The following is a 19,334-nucleotide window of genomic DNA, read 5'->3' on the forward strand; positions in this document are numbered from 1 at the left end:
GTTTCATGTGTGAAGTGAGTGGCTTCTCATAAAATCCATGGTAGGATTTTTTAAGGCTGAATTTCCTCAAAACGAGGGATAGCTCTCAGTTTCTATACGTAAAAACATCATTTAAATGGAATTAAACATTTAGCTGTTCAGAGGACTGTTTTCTCTTATTGAGTCTCATTGTTGGAACTCTGTATTATTGTCCACATTTCAGAGGGGGACTGACCAGCCAAAGTTGTAGTTCAGGCCTTAAAACCTAGGCCTGCATATGAGGACTCCACCAGTGTAACTTCCTAAAAGTGATTTAACTTCCAGAAAGCAGATTCTTTAATGGCTCATAGTGCTTCCAAATTTGGGATGGTAACAGTCTCACTACAACATGTGTGTAACTTGCATTCACCTGATAGTTTTAACCCTGGCAGTAATTTCATACCTTGGTCACTGCAACAATAACCTATTTGCAGCACCTGCAATTGTAGGGTGATAAATCCCAGCTTTGTGTGCTATCTGCTTCATGTATTTTTTAAAGGTGCATTTACCATTCTGTTCACCAGTGAGTTCTGCATCAGTGACAGTTCACCCCATCACAGATTAGTGAGACTAGGCTAGAGTACAGCGTCCATAAAAAGTATCCTTGCACCTCCTGCCCATAGAGGACAGGATTATCACATTAGCTTTGAAGGCAAAGGCAGACTCAGCAAGGAGCTGTGCTGGCTATTTTTACTTTGACCACTTAACTCCCTGAGGAGTAAGGAAGAGGCAATGGCTTTCTGCAGTCCTTTCTCTGGGGTTTGACTAGATCTGTGCTGCAGCTTTTGACCTGCTTACAGATGCATTTCAGTTCTGCAGTGCTCCACTGGCTCTGTATCAGGCTATGCAGTTAGGCAAATTACTTTACTTTTACCCTTCGGGATAGAATCAGAAAGTTACCTGTGGGGATTGGGACACAAATTAGTTTTCTGTTATTTTGTAAAGTGTCTCAGATACTTTCAAGAGTGCTGTCTTTTTTGTGTGGTGCACAAGGTGTTTGTATCATTTGGCTGGGGTGCTGCAGAGCTTGTGTAGGAAAACTTGATGGTGTGAAATATGGAGCTGTCTGTTCACACCATGACCTACAGGTGGCATCAAGGAATATGACTGACTGCAAGGCCTCACTGTGGGTATTGGGGAGCCTGAGTCCTGGGATAAGTGCTTTAATCATTCTTGTGATGGTGCAAGTCTGCTCCTAAGGAAGACAGATGAAGTCCAGTGAACTTCAAGGGGCCAAAGGGAGATTCTAAGTTTTAAATTTGTTTGGTTCAGAGGTTTAAAGCCAAGTGTCTGACTTTCCACACAATATTCCTTGGGTATGGTGGTGATTGTGCTGAACAAGAGTTCCATGTAGCCCAGATGCTTGTATGTGTCTGGTATTACAAGACACGAGGCAGGTAGATTGTACTAATGGATTTATTAGCTAAACTGAGCAAAGGAGAAGCATTACTGGGCCTGGACTAGTGCTAGTGATGAGCTCATTAGAGTGGTTAAGATCGGAGACTGACTGGAATGTAGTGACCATGCCTGGGTTGAGTTCATGATCCCAAGGAGCATGAGCCTGGCAAGGAATATAGAATGGATGTTGAATTTTAGAAAAGCAAACTTCCAGTTGTTTAAATAATTAGTGAATGTGATCCCCTGGGAAATTGTCCTTAAGGATAGGAGAGCAGACCATAGCTGGCAACTCTTTGAGCTCAAGTGTTTAGAAAATCAAAGAGAGAGGGACAGAAACTGGTATGGCTGAGCAAGGATCTGCTTCTCAAATTGAGGAATAAGAAGGAAGTAGCCAATGGAAGCAGGACAGGTGATCTGGGAAGAGTACAGAGATACAGATTAGATGTGTAAGGATGGGTCAGAAAACTAAGGCACAGATAGAATGGGACTTGGCAAGGGATGTGAAGAATACCAAGAAAGAATTCTGTAAGTACATAGCTTGGAAAAGGAAGGCTGAAAATAAAGGCTGTGGTAAATGAGAAGGAAGAATGGTGAAAACAGAAATGGAAAAGTCTGAGGTACTCAATGAATTCTTTGCCTCAGTCTTCACTGGCAGTCAGGCTTTCCACATCTCTCAAGTATCTGAACCTCCAGGTGGGGGCTGGGGGAGTCAAGTTCATATCACTGGCAGTGAAGAGTGGATATGAGACCACTTGATGAAGCTAAATAGGCCTAAGGCTGATGAGATAACACTCAAGGTTCCTGAGGGATATTCTTGCCAAGCCATTCTCCATCATATTTGAAGAGTTATGGTGGTCACGCAAAGCCCCTGGAGACTAGAAAAAGGAAAACATCAGTCCTGCTTTTAAAAAGGGGAGAAAGGAAGACTGGGAACTACAGACTGGTGATCTCACCACTGTGCCGATCATGGGGCAGATCCTCATGGAAGCAGTGTTAAGGCACATGCAAGACAAGGAGGTGATCCAAGGCAGCCAGCACAGCTTTACTAAGGTCAAATTGTGCCTAGCCTGATGGCCCTGTATGATGGAGTTTACCAGATTACCATGGCTGACAAAGACTGACAGATGTCATATACCTAAGTTTGTGTTAGGCCACTGACATGGTCCCACATGGCATCATAAAGAGGGGTGCCCAGCAGGGTCAGGGAGGGGATTCTGTTGTTGTGAGATCCCACTTGCTGTGCTGCATTCAGTTCTGAGGTCCTCAGCACGAGAAAGGTGTGGACCTGTTGTAGCAGGTCCAAAAGAGGACCATGAAGGTGATCAGAAGTCAGAAGCACCTCTCCTGTGAGGACAGGCTGAGAGACTTGGGGTTGTTCAGCCTGTAGAAGAGAAGGTTGTGGGGAGACCTTGGGGGAGCCTTTTTGTACCTAAAGAGGGCTTATGACAAGATGGAGAACAGCTTTCCACATGCACACGTAGTGATAGGACAAGGGGGAATGTTTTCAAATTGAATATGAGAGATTTACGTTAGAAATTCGGAAACATTCTTCACTGTGAGGGTAGTGAGGCACTGAAACAGATTGCCTAGAGAAGTTGTGGACAGCCCATCCCTGCAAATGCCCAAGGCCGGGTTGGATGGGGCTATGAGCAATGTGATGTAGTGGGTAGCATCCTTATCTGTCACATCTAGTTCCATCCTTACCATGGAACTAGATGATCTTCAAAGTCACTTGCAATCCAACTCCTCCTATGATTCTGTGACTTTGCGATTCTATGACATTGCCTTTCTGCTAGAGCAGTTTTTAGTTTCTGCTGTTGAAAGATTTCAAAAACAAAGAGAGGCCAACATGAGACTGAGAGGCAGGAGAAAATACTGGAACAGTTTATTGGCGCAAGTTATGTTACATGAATGCCAGGAGGCTCCATCGATAGAAAGCTAATTCACCTAGTACTGATTAGATTTATTGATGATGTCTGCAATTATTAGCAATCCATTACCTAGGACTATTGTCAGCCAAAAAAAATTCACCTTAAGTTGCCAGTTTTCAAGACAGAAGCTATCCCTGAACACCAGAGCTTGGTTCAGTGTACCTTTATTCCACCTGTATTAAGGACTTTAGTTAAAACATTGCAGGGGTTGGGAGGAAGGAAAACAAAAAATAATCCTAACTTATTTAGATGCTTCATAGTTAAAGTGTCTCCAGATGCTTTTTCTGTATTGATTTATTTTATGGGATTGTTCTCTGTGGGATGTAGCATAGTAGAAAGCAAAAAGTAAGGGAACTTGTCTATTTTTTTCTCTGCCACAGTGTCCTGACAGCCTCTCTGCCAGACATGACACCTTGCATCTTATCTTAGTGATGTCCTGGTTATCTGTGTTGTGTGTGAGGGCCTAGCATTCCACTGCTTTTTGCTTAATAAATTAAAGACTGGGAAGGAGTAACACTGTAATACTTGACCATATTAGGGAGATGACTGTTTTAGTTCTGCTCCTTGCACAATATGCAGTTGAAGCCTTTTAAGGGAAGGTGGCGCAGACAGAGTGAAAACATCCAGAAGCAGAACATCTATTTCATGTTATAGTTGGTGCCAGTGCTCCTGCTGTCATTGCTACTACTGTGAATTTCTCACAGTCTATTGCAGTTGCATAGATAAAAAGTGAAGACTTAGAGATGGGACTAAAAAAAAAGTTACAACCATTTGGTTCCTGACTCTTGCATCCTAAGAAATAGTAAGAATGAAGAGAGAACTGACCAAAGGTGAGATTAATTAGACTAAAGAAGTTGAAAAATGAAGTAGCAAAGAGCTCTCCAACACTGGAAAGAAGAGACCAAAAAGAGAACAAGTGGAAATACCATGCAGTGAGAATGGGATGGGACCCAGTGGTCTAAAAGAATGAAACCATTAAATTTTGGGTCTGGTTGCAAGTACACTTAAGACAAATTCTGTAGTATATGGTTAGAAAACAGCCAACCCAGTATCTTTATTAAAAGGATAGCAAAATTGATGTAGGCAAACAGAAATGACTTGTGTTGACCTCAGAAATGTCCAGAGTGTTGGAAAAAAAATCCAAGCAACTCAGGTAGTAAAATATCAAATACAAAGGTTTGTAGGTTAAGGTTAGACTGTGTGTGAAGACTTACTTTCAGCTAGAGAAATGATCTTCTTGGTAAATCAGATGCAGGTCCCTTATTGAGACATGTTTAATTCTTTGCATGAAGCAAAACTACAGAAGTGGAAAGAAAAACAGTGTCTGTTAGTTACAGTCAAATAATAATCTTGTCTTTGAAATAAAATGTGCTTCACACCTAAAATCAAATTAGGCTTTTATCAGCTGGAGATTAGATAACAAAGACTACTTCAGTGGCTAAGTAGAGATTTAGAAGACGTAGTGAGAATCCTTTTCCTTCTATAGCCATAGTAACTCTGAAAGAAACCATTACAGAGGTTTGTTCTCTTTTGGAGTGCTGCTACAACATACTATCCTTCAGTGGCCCACATCTGTCCCACAAATTCCTTCAATTCCTGATTGTTAGTGCCTGTCAGTGCTTACCCTTCTGCAGAGGAAGACGTGCTGAAGGATCATCTCTGAATTATCTACCTCAGTGCTGGCATCACGGAGAGGAGCAGGATTGAAAATCAGTGTATCCATGGAACACCAGTCAGTGTTTTGAAGCCTGTTCATCCAGGTGCCTATTAGCATCTTTCACATGTCAGCTGATACCTACAGGTGGTGGAAGATGAGAGACAAGGACATGTATGGCTGCTTCTCTAGTGTTTCTTTCATTAATACCTATTTCTTCCTCCGAATTCAGACTCCAGAATGAAAGTAGTGCTGCAGTTTACCCTAGACAGCATTTCACCTACAATACAAATCTCTAGCCAGTCACTTACATCTTTACAAGTTCATGAGACCTGTCAAAGAAGGCCCTTCCCCTAGTGTTGTGACCTTTATCTTTGTGGTGAACAGGCATCACAACTTTGGCAGGATGATTCTGTCTGATTGACTGATCTATTCTTGGAAGTTATAAGAGTTTCACTGGCACAAGAAAGTCAGCTTGCTGCAGGCTGTTGTATTCGAATGATTTATATTCATCAGGATGTTTTTGTGGCATTGTAGTGATTAGGTTAGAGAAAACTTCCCTCTGACTCTTGTTGTAAGTCAGGGTCATTCTTCTGGTGTCACAGGTGTTTTGCTAGTGCAAAACCATGATGTCTGGGAGATACCATCAAGGACCACTTGGTTTTATGAGCCTATCTGTGAAAAATAGTCTGTTGTGTCTACTGAAAACTGAAATAAAATTATCATGGATAACTTTTGTGATCTTTAACCAAGGATCTTTAACGCTTTTAAATAAAAGAACATGTTTGAAAAATGAAAATCTTTTTTACACAGTTTAGCAGGCTAATATTTTTAGAATTACAAGGAAAATAATCTGGGCTATCAAAGAGTCCTGTACCTTCTGTTTTCCTAGTTAGGTGCCGTGTAGATGGCTATGAAGTGTAAGGAAGAAGACCTGTGATACTCAGATGTGAAACTGTACAATAAGTAGTCCAGTTGCCTGGTAAAGTTTTCTGCATTAGTCCGTTAGGTCTTTCAGGGGTAATGTTAGAACTAGCTGTTACTTTTTTTTTTTCTTGTCAGGAAATTTTTAAAAATTCTAATCTTTTTAGAAGACTATAATTATGTTCATTATTATCTTTATTATAAGCTGGCCAGCTCATGATTTAGTGAGAGGTCATGCCTTATTGTGTAGTTCAAGAATTGGCTTCACATTTCTGTGTTGGTACTAAACTCTCCAATAATTCCGTTTTTTAGAAATGAAATAACTCAAACTGATTTTCAGCATTGCATTGTATACATTCTTCTTATCTTTAAAAATAAGGTGGTCAGTCAGTATAGGTAACGTGGGACTAGCTCTTCCAAATAAAAATTACAGTGCAACTGTGAAACAGTAGGAGGGTAAATTTAACAATGGAACTGTACAATATTTATCTTCCTATTTTCACTCATTTTGTTATAGCCTCATTTAAAAGCATCTGCTCCTACTATTTTTTTAAATTCACAAAGTATAATTATAAATAATGTGTAATTGCAAAAAGTACAGTCCACTCTTCTTTGATTTAACTTTTTTCTCCTTAATTAGTATTTCAGCATCTTGGGAACATAAATGCTGTTAGTTCTGATATGGGCAGACTAACTAAGGTTATTCTAAGGTTATAACTAAGGTTACCTTACAGTTTGGTTCTAAATGTAAATACTCTGTTTCCTAGTCTAGCAAGGGGTAATTACTGCCAAACACAGACAGAAGAAACTTTACTGTATAATCTCATTGATGTAGTGAGCACTTACACTAAAGGAAGGCAAGCAAGTGTAGTGTTTGAAGTCAGTCCCATTAAATGTCCAAGATGACAAGAACCAGAATGTCCATGGTTTGTTGTCTTCTTTCAGCATAGTTCATACTCATGGAACATATAAACACAGGTATATCAACTGTGTGGTTAGACATAAATGGAATGTCTTTACTTCAAATAGACTAGGGAAATGAACCTGTTTATAGGGCATATTTTTCCCCAGTTTTTATTTTGAATTGCTCTGGAAGTATATTCTATCCATTAAGTCAGACCTTTTAACAGCCAATACCTACAACATGAAAGCTCGGAGCTTGAGGTATCACCTTTACAGGTGCACTGCTGTATCAGTATCTTGTTGATGATGCATTATACATATCTAAGGATATATAAAATTTACTGTGTTATCTGGGACTTCTTCAAGATAAATACCACTTGTAGTACCAGTTCTAAGACTCACTTCCTGAGAGAAGGAGTATCCTCTCTCATCAAGAGAGCTCATACACACAAAACTCTTTACATTTACTTGACTTTACATTTCTAACTCCCCAAATTTGGGGATCTAGTGTAAGTATACAGAAAGAAGAGAAACTTAAAAAGCTGTACATATGTAGTCTTGGTTGAACTGTCCTGTGAAGGTGCATTTCTAAAAACATTGTAAAATGTAATTAATGGACCTATGATTTGTTGAAGATAAAAATCTTTACCGTGACTCATCAGCAGTTCTTGCAGAGTTGCAAGTTCCTGAAACCCTTATCCTAAGCATTTATTTGCCTAGCATCTATCAAACCTGTCAGGAAGCCATATGCTCCATTAAATAGTGCTGCAAATGTTCAGTTCAGCAGAACACAGAAACTTAATTTCAAATTTGATCCACAGGGATTCTATCAGTCTCAACTGGAACTTCTTTAAAAAAATATCTGGCTTCTTGTTGTATCAATGATTGAAAGCTCTGATTTAGGCATTTTGTCTATGTTAAAAAGCAGATTGGTAAATACAGAGTGAAAAAAATACTGGAAAAATGAGGGTTTTTTTGTTTGTTTGGTTTTTTTCTCTCCTGAATACCCAGTCATATTTTTAGTTTAGAAAGATGTAGATGTAGGAGCATTAAAAATCCCTCCCCTTTCCCACATCTAATCTCTGTTTTCCCTGGCTTTGAAGATCTAGTAATTTCACCGTCACATATTAGCTTCCTTCCTCTGAGGGTGTTTTCCTGTATTTTGTGTGATTATGTGTTTGATCTAATGCAGCATATTATTTCTCAGAGTCTGCAGCTTTGAGAATTTTTGCAACTTTCTGTGGGAATCCCCCCCTCATGTTTTCTGGGGTGATTTTTCACCGTGAATGTCTATAGGCTGCATAAAGGCACATTCTGCATTTATTGAGACTTCCAGTGATGAGTCTTTATTTCAGAAAAATGTCAGTAAGGAAGGAGTATGCTTGATTTTCAGTGTACTTCTACTTACTTACTTTGTTGAATTATTAAGAGCCAGAAACAACAAGAAAAAAGAAGGTGCATGGAACAATCTGTCATATTCCTACTACAAACTATTTGTACTATAAACTCTGTACAAAGTGAGCCCACACGCCAACAGAAACAACATTTGTATTTTCATTGCTAGCCTATACCTAGAACTCTTTGAAAATAGCTACAGCCTTTTGAAGCTTTTAGTGGTGGTCAGGGTAACTCCATCCTAGGCTATTTGTTCCCCAGCTAGAGGAATGTAGAAAAGTAAATGGGAAATTATTTCCTTCTCCAAAAACTGTACCAGGATATGGGAACATTTCTGCAAGCCAACATATTTCAGCTGTATTGTTAGGCTACCTTAAGAGAATTGGTTTTGCTCTGCCAGCATGTTAGGTATTGCCTTCTGGTTTATTGTTTTCTCTTTTTTTGGCAGTACAGTCCTGTTTTCAGCCGAAGTTATTGTCACACAGAGATTAAATTCTTTCTTGCTCTTGACTTTTTGAAGAGCCAGACAGATACCTGTTCAGCTCTGCCCCGTGAAACCTCCCTTTATGGAACAACATTTCTAAGGGTTAATAATACATGTAGTGCTGTATAAACACGAGGAGGTATGTACTTGCCCCTACCTCTAAAGTAGAGGTATGAAATCTGAGTTCAGGATTAAAAGTTCTGGTAATACCCTTTGGTAATACCCTTTTCTTCATGTACATTTTTGTCTCTTTTCAAATAAATATCAGCAATTCTTACTCCATCTGATTTAAAAATCACTGATTTTAGATGTAATATGAGCACCTAGAATGGATATTCTTACATAAAAGAAAGGTTGATTTGGAGACTACATTACAGTGCAGGTTAACAGTGTAAAAAATTTCAGAGATAATACTTAAGGGCTGAACTGTATTGACACCACTTTTGGTGATGAATGGAACTAAATCTGGTTGGTAGCTGGTCACCAGTAGTGTTCCCCAGGGCTCAGTACTGGTGCTGGACCTGTTTAACATCTTTATCAATCATTTGGATGAGGGGATATAATTCAGCTCAGTCATTTCACAAGCACCACCATCAGGCCAGAGTGCTGATCTGCTGGAGGGCAGGAAGGCTCTGCAGAGGGATCTGGACAGGCTGGACCATGGGCCCAGGCCAGTGGTGTGAGGCTCAACAAGGCCCAGTGCTGGGTCCTGCCCTTGGGTCACAGCAAGCCCAGGCAGTGCCACAGGCTGGGGCAGAGTGGCTGCAAAGCTGCCACAGGAAAAGGCCCTGGGGGTGCTGGTGACAGCAGCTGAACATGAGCCAGCAGTGCCCAGGTGGCCAAGAAGGCCAATGGCATCCTGGCCTGTGCCAGCAATAGTGTGGCCAGCAGGAGCAGGGCAGGGATTGGCCCCCTGTACTTGGATAGTGATACTGAGGTGCTGGAGCATGTCCAGAGAAGGACAGTGAAGCTGGTGAGTCTGGAGCACAAGTCCTGTGAGGAACAGCTGAGGGAGCTGAAGTTTTTTAACCTGGAGAAAAGGGGAGGCCTTATCACTCTATAATTGCCTGCAGGGAGGTTGTAACCAGGTGGTGGTCAATCTCTTCTGCCATATATCAAGTGAAAGGGCAAGAGGAAGTGGCCTTAATTTGTGCAAGGTGAGGTTCAGATTCAATATTAGAAGGATTTTTCGCTGAAGGAGTGGCTAGACATTGAAATAAATTGGCCGTGGAAATGGCAGAGTAACTCTCTGAAGTATTCAGGAGGTGTCTGGATGTGGCACCTGGGGTGATTATGGTGATGCTAGGTTGAAGTTTGGACTAGATGGTCTTGAAGGTCTCTTACAACCTTGACGATTCTGTGATTCTCTCATTTAGATATATTTATGTACCAGGTTTTGAAGGGGTCAGTGCTGGCATATTTTGATAGTTTATCCCATCTATTTTATGCACTTAACGTAAGACAGAGAGATGTGCCATCAGAAAACAGGTGTTTTTTTTACCAGAAGGGTGACTGCTTTCACCTTGACACTTTTAGACAGATTGTGTTGTGTTGAATCCATCTTTGATTAATTGACTTTGCTTTGGCTTGACTGGAGTTAAAATAAAGTAAACTCTCTTGCTTTGAGAAGTATTGTTAGGTATGATTGTTGAAGCAATCATAAGGTCATTGGTAGTTGGTCAGATTGCTTCACTGTATCTCAGTTCTTACTTTCCATGTTATAAAACAGTTGGTTCTGAAAACCCTAGGCACACAATGAAAACCAGAAAATATAATTAGAAAGAAGACTGGTTATACCCATTTTGTGTAAATCCCATTTTGAGACTTAGAGTTCTTTGGAGTTGTTGGGTGGGTTTTCTTTCTTTCTTGTTTTTTAGTCCAAGCAAGGGTTTTTTCATTGTAGTTTTTAACAGGAATATTTACCAGTTAACAAGCTGGGGAAAAGAATGCATATCCAACTTACAAGGTTGTTAATTTTGCTTCTTGAAAACACTGACACATCACACAGATAGTGAGTGGGTTTCTTGTATTACATGATAGGAGACAGGGAAAATAAGTTGAGATTCAGGTTGAGACTAGGAAAGGTTTTTAAAGAACATACTGGAAGCATTCCTGTTTTTCTTGTCTTTGAAGACATTACAAGAAGTAAAAGTATCTTTCAAACATTTTGATATTTGACTATCTGTATTTTGTAAAGGAGGGTGCTTCAACATGATAATTTAACTTTCATTAAAATATTAGTACAGCAAAACTGTCCATCCTTAGATTAGCTGTTTCTTGGTCAGTAAGAAGGGAAAGATACTGGTAAAGCCTATTGAACTGAGGTCCTACATTTTCCAAAATAATACACTTAATGTATAAACATACTTGGGTTCTGGCTGAAGTTAGATACTGAGACAAGGATCAGTTTTGAATGGTAGTGTTGATCTGTTCTTGGTTTTGGTTTTTATTTTTCTACTTCTACTCCAGCTGTCAGGAGATGTAATGAGATGTAGAATATTCCTCAACTGACCTCAGATCATATGTAAAAAAAAGCATGATCTCAATCATGTGATGTTTTATTGTATGTTTTCCAGAGTGGCAAAAGTAATGAAGGTTCCTGTATATGAGACACCAGCAGGATGGAGGTATTTTTCCAATCTCATGGACTCTGGACGTTGTTCCCTTTGTGGTGAGGAGAGTTTTGGCACTGGTAAGTAATACATAATCAGAAATTACCACAAACTTAATTTTTCCTGGATGCCTCAAGTCAAACCCAAAACAATCAGCAAATTAGCTCTGTCTCGTGCTGAAACAGAGAACTTTCTGTTGTTCACATCTTGAGGTTCATCTTGTAAGTATGGTGTTCAGCACTTGAGGCATGAAAAATATGGGAAATGGATATTCAGCAGAGGCAAGCAACCTTACTGCTGCCCAGACAGCTTCTGGAGGTGCCTCTTCTGACTTGAACATAATGCAAAAAAGCCTCACTGGTTCCTCTGCAGGTCTTCACAGACTGCAGCAGCATTTGGAGGGATTTTGCCTATATGGAAGCCACATGTTTTTTCCTAATGTGATTAGGTGTACAGAGGATTGGTATATCTGATGGTACATCTAAGAAAACTGTTTCAGACTTTACTTTTTGGAACTTCACAATTGCTCAAGTGTCAGATAAAATCATCATTAGAAGAAATTCACTTGCATGTGAGCATTTGTGTTTTCCCTAGGTATTTCTGCCATATCAGTCCCAAGAACCAATCAAACAACAGAATGCAGAATAAATGACAAATTTGAGCCATCAGAAATATAGTATTGACAGTAAGAAAATAATTGAAGTATGTAGTCTATAAATGTACATAAATGTGGTTTTAGTCGATGAGAATGATAAAATAAATTTCAGAGTGTTTATTTTTTTCTTTCCTGGATTCTGGCACAGAAATTCTTCCTTTTTGTTTATCAGTAGGGCTATATTACAAGTCTTTGAAAAAGCACAGACCAGAATAACCTAATAATTTGCCTGGCTAGTAGTTTATTCTATGTTTTGATGTGAGTTATGGAGTTATGGAGTTCTCTATTTTGAATGTGTAATACCTTGGCTGCAGCTCTTTGTAGAAAATTAATTACCATGCAGTGAAACTTGATTACAAATTTCATTTTGCTTTAATTGATTTATGTCCAGTGTTAAGTTTGTTGGTTGGGATCAATTAGAGCAGAATGTTGCTTTTTAAAAAAGAATGATAACTTAAACAGCCATAGACATGGCACTTCATGTATTTATCTTCTTGTTTGCTCTATGGATCTGAATGGGCTATGATGCAAGAATAAAAAATATGTTGTATTTTTGGGGGTCTTATATGTAAAAAGGAAGAGAATTTAAATTTATAATTAATGATCATTTTCTTTTTGTTGCCAATGGGAACCTATGTCCTGTGATTGGCAAACTGTATGCCTTCACTACTTGCTCTGAGTGGCACAGGTTTGTATGGCCTTGACTATATCTTTTGAATGCAAACTTCCTCTACAGTGTGTTCTATGAGGTCATTCAGAGAGGTGTAATTTGAGGAGAGAAGGGCAGGAAGATCTTTTACCTTTCAGAATGTACTGCTATTTGTTGTGTGTTGTTGAAGTGCATTTCCATTAACCCATGCGAGATGTGAACTGGGAAGTTTTCAACTCTCACTGCTTTTTAATGCTTTTTCACTGGGCCAATTCTATACCTCTTTGGTCTAAAAACTGAAGTTCCTCTTGCGCATGCAAAACCAGATACTTTGATGAAATTTGTCTGGTTCTAAAGACATTGGTAGGACCTCAGTAGCACACAAATTATTTGGAAGAAAACTCCTGGCTTCATCATCCTACTGAAGAAAGTGTGGATTTTAACTACAAGGAGCTTGTAAGAGTTTTGGTGGTGAGTTCCCATATGTTGAAGTATATCTAGAAGTATATCTAGGTACCTTAGCCTACAGAGTGCAGCACCTCCTGCTGCATGTAGGCTTATATGTAGAGTAGTGGTTTGTCATGACATATGTGCCATATGTCATGACAAACCACTGCCACAGCTCTGTCTCAGCTTGAGGAGTTATTATCCTAGACCATCTTCATCTGATGGTGTTGAGTAGGACTCTTTCAGATGCTTTCTGACTGAGGGAGAAGAGAGGAATTACTGATTGTGCTCAGTAGAAGCCGTGTCTTCTTTGAGGTAACTTGCCATTTCAACTTTATGGTGCAGTTATAAAAAAAGACAAACATCAGATTTCCCTTTCACATTGCAAAAGCACATTCAGGTATTGCTAAGCAGGGTGTCCCAAGTACTGGTGGATTTTATCCCTGGAGATCAGTCACATAGAAATGAAAATGTGTTTTGACCTACTGTAACAATGAGGACAATATGATCTCTGTAGGTCTAATTTTATTTTCCTGAGTAGTGTTTGTATTTGGGAAGAGAAACACTCATGGAGGTCACGGAAGTGCCTCCAGGGTTTGACTGTTCTAGATAGGCAAGAAAATTACCCTGACCTCTCTTCACTTGCCATTGACATTTTTCTTTGCCTTAAACAATGTGAGGCCTTAAAACAATTCTGTACTATAAAACTTCTGTACTATAGCCTCTCTTCCAAAGTTGCATGACCTGACCTTAGACTAGTCTCTACATTCCTTACCACTCTGTGTTCTTACATTGTCTGGTTCTTCTATTCTATCATCAATTCTTCAGATTCCTCATAAATCCTAACTCTCGTAAATGAGTGCTTGAAGAACATACTGCTGGCCAGCATGGAGAGCTAGCCTACAGCATTATCTTGGCATCTCGGTATGCTCTGATCAGATTAACTGTGCTGTACCTGCAGCACTTCAGTGCAGAAAGCCTCTTGATCTCCAGTTTTATCCAATTCCATCTAAAGGCAAATCTGGACACTCAAGATTCGATTCCATGGGCACCCAGAGAACTTGAGCACGGGGTTTGAATTCCTCAGTCCGTGTGTTGTTGCTGTGTAAAAAAGTATGATTCAGAAGGAGATTTCCTAAAGAGGTTGTGGAGTCTCCCTCACTGGAGATACTCAAGAACCGTCTGGACTCAATCCTTTGCCATGTGCTCTGGGATAAGCCTGCTTGAGCAGGGAGATTGAACCAGATGCCCTGTTGTGGTCCCTTCCAGCCCGACCCGTTCTGTGATCCTGTGACACTTTTGGGGCAAATTATGTAATGACTGTGTTGTCTAAAGTTTGTTTTTCTCACTGCCTCAATTTCCTTATCATCTTTCAGTTCAGTGCAGATGTCTGAAAAGTGTCCTCATATGCCAGGAGGTTGGTTTATTTTTAAGACATGTTCTGATTTGTAGATGACCAGTACTTTAGCAATGTGATCTGTTTTTAGCAGTAAATATTTACCTTATTGCGAATCTTTTAGTAATGTCCTAAGCTGTGTGACCCTCACATGTTTCTGCCAGTATTGGGCATTTGAATCAATTTTACAGCTTTTGCCCAGTCATACCTATTTAGGGAACTGAAATTTGGCACTTCTTTAGCTTTCAGCATGGAATAATTATGTAAGTGTACTACGTAGTGATCAGAAGGGGAAATTCACAGCTCTGTGTAAGAGAAAGGAGTTTTAAAAATCCACCTTTTTCATCAAACTGCATTGGAAATCAGTTGTTTGTGTACCCAGGTAATAAAGCCCAGCTGAAATTTCCAAGTAGTACAGAGCCCTGGTTTTATAACATAAGGGACTTTGGTGTGGTGAGTAAATAAAAGCAAATTTTCTGCTATAAAAGGAGAAAAGATGTTGAAAACATCCCATACAGCTGTATTTCCCAAACTTGTTTTCTGGCAGCTGATCTTGGAGCTAAACCAATGCTTTAAAAACTTCTTCCATTTTTGTAGCAGTATGGGGAGCTTGTCAGATGAGGTTAGTAGCTTTCTGGTTCTGTGACTAATGCTCGGCACAGAGTTCAAAGGGAGGCCTCAGCAGCAGCAATTACTTTCTAAATTTCATCAGCAAGTTATTAATCAGGATTAGGAGAACTGTGTGGCTGATTTATCTTACTGTAGTTTAAACCATTTCAGGTTGAATGCTACAACTTTCATAATTTGCTTGCTTCATCTCCAAATTCACAGATTCTATTAACATCAACCCCCTTCTCCTGAAAGATTATTTGGAAGAAGAGCTAGTGGAGAGTATAAAAATGTGTGATTGCTGACATGAATGAAAGCCACAAATGAGCTATTTGATTGCCCATTGCAGTAATACAAATCTAAAATAATCTTAGTAATTTGAAAAAATTATCAGATCAGAATGCCCCTAAATCTCCATTTCCCTAAAATATTGCTAAGTTTCAGCAGGATGAAAAATTTGTAAGACTCAGGTATGTGCAAACAAAATTATTTGGTGTGAGCTTGTGAACTCCTGTGATTTTCTTGTTTTAAAATCACATTTATAGAATGCAGTACGATAGACTGGGATTACTAATTTATGGAAGAGCAATTATCTTTTATTCATGCATATGACCCACAAGGTTTGCTTTCCCTATCAGAATTGGATGTCTCAGATACAGAAAAAAATTAGCTTTCACATAGTAGAAAAATCATAATATGAACATATTTGCATGATTTTGCTTTGTTTCTCAAGCTACTGCCTCTGAAGATTTTTCTTCCGTTGCAGACTGTGTAAGTGGCGTACTTCTCTATGAATGGGAACATGCTCTGAGAGTTTTACCCAGTTTGTTTACTCTGAGTTTGGACATAGCCATTAACTGTAGTAAAAAAATAACTTTTCCTACTGTTATATAGAGAAATAATGAATTAACTTAAAAATAATTTGTTGAAACACTTGCAGTTATTATAATTTCTCTTACAAACGCAAATTAAATATAAAGGGTTAATCAGAAAAAAAATTCGTTTACTCCTCTTTTCTGCTGTCTCTTTCTGCTTCAGGTCATTGAACAGAATCAGGAATTAATTAATTCCAGGATGTTTCAATTAAAAGTAGCACTGAGAATCATCCTGAGGTTACTCAGAGCCCCAAGAAAGCTGGGGGCAGTGTAAGTATTGCAACTTCAGGAATACAGAGCTGCAAGGCACCTTTTCCTTCTTCCCTTTGTTCGGGACAGGTCTGCCTCTGCAAATTCATTGGATCTGTAGAGCAAAGAATGGTGTTAGCTGAACTGAGGCAGCAGAGCAGAAACTCCCTCCTGAGAGTTTCTACAATGTGAGCTGGGCAGTAGGACTAAGTTAAGACAGAGCAAGCAAAGACACCTACAGATGGTGAAAATCAGAGTTACAAAATTGCAGAAATAGATTTTAATTTGCTGAAAGGAGGAAGGGCAATAAGTACAAGAACATATATGTATGCAGCTGATCAATGTTTTTAGTTTCACTTCCATTAATACTAACAAACTGAAACACTTTCTGGGCACAAAGAATTTTTGTCCTTGTGTCAGGCTGGTATTTTTAAATTGGTGATTTTTGATTCTGAAATAGAATCAGGATATCCAGATCCTACATGTCCAGACTTTTGTCTCTTGGTTACCTTCTCCCATTGCTTTCTCTTTCCAGGGAAGCAACAATTTATGTCCTGAGGGGCATGCAAGGATAGAGAACATGCCAAATCTGCTAAATGTTTATGAAGAATAATACATTCAGGCGTCCTCATATAGATTTATGCACTTAAGCCATACCAGAACAAAGTTCAGAATGTAGCAAAGAGCTCTTCAGAAATGCTTCTGTCCATGTTTCACTAGAACATTTTGGTTCAGTGAAATATCCTTAAAGTGTTTGCTAAATCAGAACTCATCTCTTTGATGTTCAGTGTAGCCTGTTGTTCCATTGTCATGATATAGACCATTTTGCTGAAGGACTGCAGTGCTCTTTACTGTGTGATTTGCTGGCCTGCAGCCTGCTGAGTGTTATGTAGCAGGAGAATAAATGGTCATTCATATTGGAACAAATTGCTGAGCGGTTAAGCTCAGTTCCATGTCTCCACTTTTGCTGGTGCCTGTTGAGACACTTAAGCCATTTAAATGGCTGGTGAAAATCAGCAACAGAGATGACATTTTAGGCAAAACAGAATTTTTTTCTGTGCTAAGGATGAGTGGCTGAAAGGGGAGACATGCAGGTTAAGAGGGAAAGGAACAGCCATGGTAGGTGAGCCTGCTGTCACCAGGGCCTTGTCTGGCCCCTGGGGCTCCCTCACTCTGCCCAGGAGCAGCACCAGGGCTGTTGGTGCAGCACCCCAGCAATGCTGCAGCAGGGCCAGTGTCCAGCTCCCCACAGCTCTGCCAGGCCAGGGGTTCCCCAAAGCCAGGCCTGTCCATGCTCCCACATCCTGGCCTGGTATTGCCCTATTCCCTTTCCCAGGAGGTGCCTGATGGCTGGAGCTGGGGCTGCCCTGGTGCCCTGGCTGCCCTGCTGTGTGGGTGGTGGGACTGGGCAGGCCCTGGCTGCTGGCCTGGTTGCTCCTGCCCTGCTCTTCCCAGTCCCCTGAGCGTCCCCAGCCCCTGTGGTGATGTAATAACTTTCCTTGCTGTTACCAGAGGAACAATATATCATGGGGAAGTGAAAGCTCTGTTCTGGATTTCTCTTTTGGTGGCAGGGGCAGAAGCCTGCACCATTATCTGGGAACAGACTCTTGGCTTTGGTGACAATGACTGTGACTCTGCTACCTGCTTTGCCTTTATTATACATAGGACATATTGCTGCTGTTCCTGTAGAAGATATCCTTAAGCTGATCTACTCCCTTTCTGCAGTGAGGGAGTAGAAGAGGTGAGAGATGACCTTTAAGGTCCCTTCCAGCCCTAACAATTCTGTGATTCTATGCCTGAATGTCTGAGAGACTGACTCTCTGTAGAGGGACGTTTGTTTTCCTTTCTTATCTGAAGCTATTTGCAAAGCTTTGAGAGCTCATAAATAACCCTGCCCTTTTTTTGTGACTGGTTGGCACTCCGTGCTTTCACGGTACTGGAGCAGGGATAAGAGTGAGCTGTGTCTCCTCTTCCAGCAGCTCCTCAAGCACCAGGCCTAAACTCTGGCTGTTGTAATAGGGCACTGCTGTTGTTGCAGAGAGCTTGCAGATTACAGAACAAGTAGCAAAAAAGAGATATTCTTACTATCATGACAGCTACTTTGCAAATGTGAAGGCATGTTACTGTCTCAGCTCTTAAGTCCATCCAGAGTGTTCTTGTTTTCTGTAAAACCTAACACACAGACATAAACAAAATCTTCAGGCAAATCTTTATCCTCATCAACAAGTGTTCAGTAATCATTCCTGTACAGCTTGAATATTGTGCTGAATAGTAATTTGCATTTATTTAACCCTGTGGTAGTTAACTTAATGTTAAAAATAATTAATATTAAATAAACAGTGTTGAGGTTGAATGTAATGCAGGAAGCCTAAGTGGCAGGCAGATCAGTATCAGACCCAGGACAATGGGCTCTTAGAAAATTCATGTGAGCAGAGGCTGCTGATTGTTGCTTTCTCCCAAGAAGAGGGATTGCAAGTTCAAGGTAACAGCAGTGATTGACCTAGGAATCACAGTGTCTCTCTGCACATCTTGTTATTTTCCTTATATGACTTTAATATGTTGACAATTTTTCACCAGATTAACAGCTTCAGTTCATCAATTTATATTATGGGAACTGTCCTCTGCCAGTAGCAAAACACTGCTATTTTGACAGATGGCTGGCTGTGTGGACCTTGCAGCCTGTTATGTAAAGCCAAGCTGTACAAAGCAGTCTTGCTGCAATAGGATTTCTGTGTTTGAGGAGGAGAATATTTCAGAAAACAGGTTTGCAGCATAAGAATTTTTAGATTCCTCTCTTTTGTTAACTAAGGACAGATAATTTAATTGGTTGCCTCCATAATCAGTAGGTACTTCATGAAGTAAACAAAACTTCTGAATTGCTGCACTTGCTTTGTACTCATGGTTTAAATAATGTGTGACTAGACAGAAAACCCTAAGGCTGCAGCCAACAAACTTTAACCAAATTTAGTAGTATTATGCCAGAGCAGTGGCTACATGTTTGATATCTCTTCAAGTTTCTTGAGTCTGTTAGCTTATAAAATTGCCAACAGTATTTACTGTGTGCCAGTGGACTTGGATCTTACTGAGATCTGAGACCACATGTTGAATCGTGTGGGGGATTCCAAAACTGTTCCT

The 19,334-nt window shown here is 40.0% G+C and overlaps 1 protein-coding gene across 1 annotated transcript in view; it reads left to right on the forward strand.

Moving 5' to 3' along the window:
• The window catches only part of PGM5 (phosphoglucomutase 5), a 69,080-nt gene that overhangs the window by 32,527 nt on the left and 17,219 nt on the right, over nt 1–19,334 (forward strand). Inside the window, exon 7 of the mRNA XM_054652197.2 lies at nt 11,284–11,399. Within this exon, the coding sequence (XP_054508172.1) occupies nt 11,284–11,399 (116 nt within the window). The remainder of the gene's footprint in view (nt 1–11,283; nt 11,400–19,334) is intronic.

The sequence above is a fragment of the Agelaius phoeniceus genome, chromosome Z (genome assembly GCF_051311805.1).
Source record: "Agelaius phoeniceus isolate bAgePho1 chromosome Z, bAgePho1.hap1, whole genome shotgun sequence".
Taxonomy (NCBI): Eukaryota; Metazoa; Chordata; class Aves; order Passeriformes; family Icteridae; genus Agelaius; species Agelaius phoeniceus.